The sequence below is a fragment of the Eschrichtius robustus genome, chromosome 14, assembly GCF_028021215.1.
Source record: "Eschrichtius robustus isolate mEscRob2 chromosome 14, mEscRob2.pri, whole genome shotgun sequence".
In the NCBI taxonomy this organism is placed as follows: Eukaryota; Metazoa; Chordata; class Mammalia; order Artiodactyla; family Eschrichtiidae; genus Eschrichtius; species Eschrichtius robustus.
The window spans coordinates 80,347,425-80,353,424 of NC_090837.1; the positions used below are offsets into that span (position 1 = coordinate 80,347,425).

General features: G+C 36.0%; 1 protein-coding gene across 1 annotated transcript in view; it reads left to right on the forward strand.

Annotated features, from left to right (window-relative positions):
• The window catches only part of RAB27B (RAB27B, member RAS oncogene family), a 60,072-nt gene extending 56,861 nt beyond the window's left edge, over positions 1-3,211 (forward strand). The window contains exons 5-6 of the mRNA XM_068563118.1: positions 329-452; positions 1,554-3,211. Coding sequence (XP_068419219.1) covers positions 329-452; positions 1,554-1,743 — 314 coding nt within the window. The 3' untranslated portion in view covers positions 1,744-3,211. The remainder of the gene's footprint in view (positions 1-328; positions 453-1,553) is intronic.
• Positions 3,212-6,000: the final 2,789 nt, after the last annotated feature.

Here is a 6,000-nt window from a genome sequence, read left to right on the forward strand (position 1 = left end):
ATATTTGAAGAACAAATGGAATGAAAAACAGTATGTTCATCTCAAAGGGCATTTCCCCAGATATAAAGGAGCACTGATAGGTATTCATACAAGTGCTTCATATACACTCTTATTAATCTTCACAACCTGCAACCTGTGAGGAATTATCTCCATTTTCTAGATGAGGAAACTGTGGCTGGGAAGAGTTAAGCAACTTGGCTAATATAACATAACTCGTAAGCAGCCAAGCTGCAGATGAACAATTAGATTAGGACTCTGAAGTATGAGCAGTCATTTGACATCACTTGTTTATAACTAACTTGCTGTTTCCATCTGTTTTCTTTCCAAGGCCAACTGCAAGCAAATGCTTATTGTGAAAATCCAGATATAGTATTAATTGGCAACAAGGCAGACCTGCCAGACCAGAGAGAAGTCAACGAACGGCAAGCCCGGGACCTGGCTGACAAATACGGGTAAGTCAGTCACGTGGAGATGTCCTCTAAACTTGCACACTGCTGCTTAGTAATGGGGTAGGGTCACGAGATTGATATTAGAAGGGATCCCTTTGATTCAGGAATGTCGCATGAATGAAAAAGATCTTCCAGAGGAATATATGTGATGTTTTTAATGAACTATTTCATAATAATAGCAGCTAACATTTGCTGAATGCTTATTATGTGCTAGCAACTGTTCCTAAGCTTTAACTCATCTAACCCCTCATAATCATGTATAGGAAATCTAGAGTTATCCCATTTTATATATGAGTAATTGAGACACAGAGAGATTGAGTAACTGATGGAAGGCCACATAGCTAGTAAGTAGTAGAGCTAGAATTCAACCCAGGCAGACTGAGATCAGAGTCTATGCTTTTCAACACTGTACTCTCCTGCCTCTCAATCAATCACTAAAAAACTCTAAGAAATAATACCTGACCTGGTCATAATATTGCAATCATTATCCTAGCTGAGCTTAAATGGCAGCTTTTAAAATTTTTTAAATATTCCATGTAATTATAAATTCACTCCCAAGGCAGAAATTGTCATTCTTTTTCAAATGTAAGCATCTTTGCCAAATCTGTCCATTTTTTACTGAAGGATTCTCCTTGAAAGCTTTATAAATGTACGTGTCTTTTTGACACTTTGGATTCCAAATAAATATAGACTGTATTCACATAAATATCCTATACAGTGCCTGCTTAAATTCTAAATCAGACTTCTAGATAACTGATTGGAGGGAAGTAATAGTTTTAATGGCAATATTGATCACTAGTTTAGGCATTTTTACCCTCTTAATTTTGAAGAATCAGTGATGATGCTTTGGCTTCAAGTCCCTGATCACCTCCTGTATCAGTTTCCTTGCCCATAAAACTTGTTACACCCATACTAAAAAGAAACCCACCAGCTTTCACTCACTGAGGAAAAACAAGGATGTTTTCCAACTCAGCCAGCAAAATCGTGATTATTTCACAATCTCTCAGCCAGCCATGTTTTTGCATGTGTGACTCATTGGCACATCTTGTTGTATCTTTTCTGGTTCCTTCCTCTTAAAAATATTTGTCATCTCTTCCATGCTAGCATACCATATTTTGAAACAAGTGCAGCGACTGGCCAGAATGTGGAAAAGGCTGTGGAAACCCTTCTGGACTTAATAATGAAACGAATGGAACAGTGTGTAGAGAAGACCCAAGTCCCTGACACTGTCAATGGTGGTAGTTCTGGGAAGCTGGATGGGGACAAACCAGCAGAGAAGAAGTGTGCCTGCTAAACTTTACCCTAGGAACTGATCATCCAGAACCCCACGCAAGCATCGCTTCCAAAAAGAGTGACAAACCACACAATTGTTGTTGAGTAGACCATGCATAATGGCATGTCTTTCTTTTTCTGCCAGAAAAATCTATTTTAAGAAGTCAGAGTTGTCAACAGTGTTCAAAAGAGTTGACCAGTTGTCCCTGAGGCCCCTCCAAACAAGATCAAAGATTTTCCATTGTCATCATACCATCATGGATGCTCAATTTGTTTTCCTTATAAAGAAGATGAGTATATAAGAGAGTATACAAGAAGAAATATCAGGGAGTTTTCAGTCAGAACCAAAGGTACCTTGTCACATTGGGGACAAGAATAATCTTCCAAAGGGATAACATAGAAAGATGACTTTTTTAAAAGGTTGGATTTACTTCTTATATAGAATCCGATTTGTACTTTTATAGGTTTGCATTGGGGGAAACATATTAGCTAAAAATGCATATACACAAAAAAGAATTCTAAGTGGTTCATTAAGAGTCGCATTACTATGTACATCCTATAAGCTGTGCTAGAATGACTACCTTATGAGAGGATGAATGTCAGACTGCTGAGAAAATGTAGGAGACTGTGTAATAATGCCATTTGTATATTCTTAATAAATGGCAGATAGACAAGAATAGGACTGTGAATGACAGAAGGCAAGAGAAATGCCCAGGGAGAAAAATGAAGGTATGGGAACATGGCATTTGGGCAACTGAAATTAAATGTATCTGTTACAGATGTCTGGGAGAGATACTTAGCCAAATTTCACTCAAGCCAATTAGAAGCTGACTTTATCAGTTGGAATTAAGAGAGTCTCCAGAGGTTTGCATTTCCAACAAAATTTTAGAAATTGGTGTAGTGTTCAGCTTCACATTTCACATTTCTTAGCAATCATGATAAAAAGCCACAAGGAGAAATTAAAGATCGCTGTTTATTAACTATCTCTTTATGCACTCAAGAAAAACTATTTAGCCTTAATTTTTTTAGATAAAATATGTTGGTGATATGAAATAAAAAGTGACTATTAATTCTAGGTTTCTGTCTGATTTACAAAGTACTGGAAACTCTAAATCACATTACTCTCCTCCAACCCACACCCACCCCTGGCTTTGAATCAATTGTAAAAATAGAGGAGTGTCACTTTGTAGATCAACAACTTCAGAATAATGATGGATCGATTTTATGGTCACTCTGAATTTTCATGTCATTTATCACATAAAAATTAATGATACATCATGCCATATTACAGTGTATTTAGCATCTGTTTTTATTTTGCCTAAGGCAAAACACCTATGCTTGAACTATACTGGGGGGTTGGCAGAGATGGAGGTGTATCTTATCTAAGCAAAAATTTTGTTAATGGCTTTATTTTTCACATAATGCTGTCTTTTCTTTCTAAAAATGATCACAAAGGTATTTTCCATTGGCCTGTTATTACTGCGTCTAAACATTGGCTTTTGATTTAGTTTCTGATAAACATAAGCCACTCCTATTACTATTATTTATGTACTTCAGTCAATTTTGTCAGTAACAAAGTCATCATACTTTAGGTTTTCTCTTTTTATTGTGAATATATGATTTTTCTACAGGATAGTTCCTCTTTGTAGAAAAATTTGCCAATTAAACTTCACTTTTCTAGACTCTCTGTATATTTTTTTTTAAGTTACAAACATAGGAAACTCTAAATCCCAGTCCCCCACCTTTAGCCTCCGTCTACCGACCTCCACTGGGTGTCAATCAGTTTTAGGAACACAGATCCAAGGGACTGTCTAGTTACAAGACCCAGAAATGTGCCATGAATCCAGGTAATTTGGAAGCTTTAATGGAGTTAGTCCTTAACAGATTAACAAATTCTTACTGTCAGCTGCCCAGGTCCTCTGATTTCTGCAGCACGATGCCAACTTCTAAGGTTGGTCATGAGTGGGTATTCGCTCCCAGGATGCTTTTCTCTGTGATGCTATTCATGACCTCAGTGCCTGTGCCAGGAGGATAGAAAGCTGTTAGCTATCGTCAACGATGTTTCTTCTGAAACGAATATGAGCAAAAACAATGTAACCATTGGTGTGGCAAAATTTGGTGAACTTTTGGGTCATTAGGTCGATTTCTCCTTTGGATTCAAATTATGATGCCCCCTGCATTTCCACAACAGGGAATACTTAGCCTTTCTAAAATCCAAAAAGCATTTTATTTTGGATATGTCTTTTTGTTTCTATTTATTTTCCAGTTACATGATTGATTTACTTATCCAAGATTCTGTCACTGTCAGTCATTTAACAAGCCTTTATTCAGGGTCTATTTTAAGATCATTATTTGATAGCCATAGCATGAAGCAGAGGGTGACGATGCTTATAATTAAAGAACTATTCCTATAAAAATAACAATTATTGGGTAATAATCTCAAGAGGAATGAAATTTAAAACAGACAAGAAAATTAATTTAAAATAGTATTCTAATTATAAATAAACACTTAATCTAAAAAAAATGTTTTCTCTGTCAAGTTTGACATAAGACCCTGAAGTCTATGTAACCATTATTAGTAACAATTACTCTTTCATTATTTCAGAATTAATTATTCTGTATGATTCATTTTACAATTTCAAATTGACTTGGGGTCATGAAGTATACAGACTGCTTTTAAAGAATTGCATACACCCTTTAATACACAGCAATATGTATTACTTATTTCGTCCCAAATGCTTTAGTTAACCATATCATATTTTGGAGAATTATTTAAAATGAACATGAAGTTCCTTTCTGATATAGAAACCATTTTGGAAGTGTTTACACTGGTTTAATGTTTACATTGCTCTAACACAGTGCCTCAGAGACCGCCTTGACCAAATTTGTCTCCAGCCCCATAGCTTATTTCCTATAATACCATGTTGTAGGAAGGCCTCACAGAGACACTAATGCAGCTAAAGGTATTCTGAGGTCTTCAGCAAAGGGTATGAGAATCTTATTCAAATCTGGAGATTATTACCACCATCTCCTGGTCACTTTTTGGGGAGTGGGCATTATTTGAGACTCTGTGATTAGGTACAAGGTTACCTTTTAATGTAAAAAAAAAAAAAAGTCCTTCGAAAAATGTATCAAATATAGTTGAGAGAACATGTTTGTCTTGGTGTGATGAGGGTAACAAGTCACAAATTGGCAGAAAAAAAATGCTAAATGCTGGGAATTGAGCTTGTGGGTCTCTACATAAGAATTTCAAAGCTCTGGCCAGTCCCACTCCAGCCAAGTTGCTATCATTTCCATATTATCAGCTATCACTCTGCAAAAAATTTGAAACCAGCGTTTTCTAAAGCAAATATTGTATCTGTTGTTTTTAACCAGATGGGACATTCTATGTACCAGTGGGTGTCTTTGTTATGCTTCTAGTATGTTATTCTCTGGCTATCTGTACAGATAGGAGGAACGGGGCAAGAGTTTTTATCAGGCGTTTCTTGTCTTCTTTATAAGAGAGAGAAACTTGACCATAGAGAAGGACTCACTACACTAAAAGATAGTCTAATAACAGCTGAAATATTCTTTAAAGTGTAAATTTTGTCCACTGGGAATCAACAAATTTGACGAAGCTCATATACATTCTCACCAATGGAGTGGGTGCATCGGTTAGAAGGCGAAGCAATATGTGTAATGAGATACAGTGTATAACTAGGTGTAGCATATAACCTGGAACTAAAAATTTGAGGGAGAATCCTCATCCATAAGGAATTTTCGAGATTAAAACTCTAATTGTAAAGAGATAATATTGAAGTTTCTGGTGTCCTAAGATACTTAATAACTCTTTAAAAGGAAGATCTGGGAGCTCCATTAGCCAAAGTGATAGAAAAGTTGTCTTTCACCTTCTACTCCCAAGCTTTAAAGCATTAAAAGAAGTCTAGTGTATTTGAATATTTTAGGGAAAGCTTTATCATTTTTAAAGATTCCAAGATACTGTCTATATTTGAAAAGCTTGTCTAAGAATTCACCAAAAGCTGTATTTTCTTCTTGATCTTTGACCAAAGTGGTATAAGTTGATTTCTGGGGAGAGTGCTGAGATCTTAAATCTGGAAGGTAGATAGAGAGTATTCTCTGAGCTGAGTGCTGTCTCAATGCTTTATAAATCTATGGAGATACTCGTCTCATAAAGTAGAACTGATAAAAATAAAACATTGTTAGCTGAATAGGGAATTTTATAAACTTATTGCCTTGGAGTTCTTGGGTAGACACTCAACCACATTGACGTTGTTGAGCA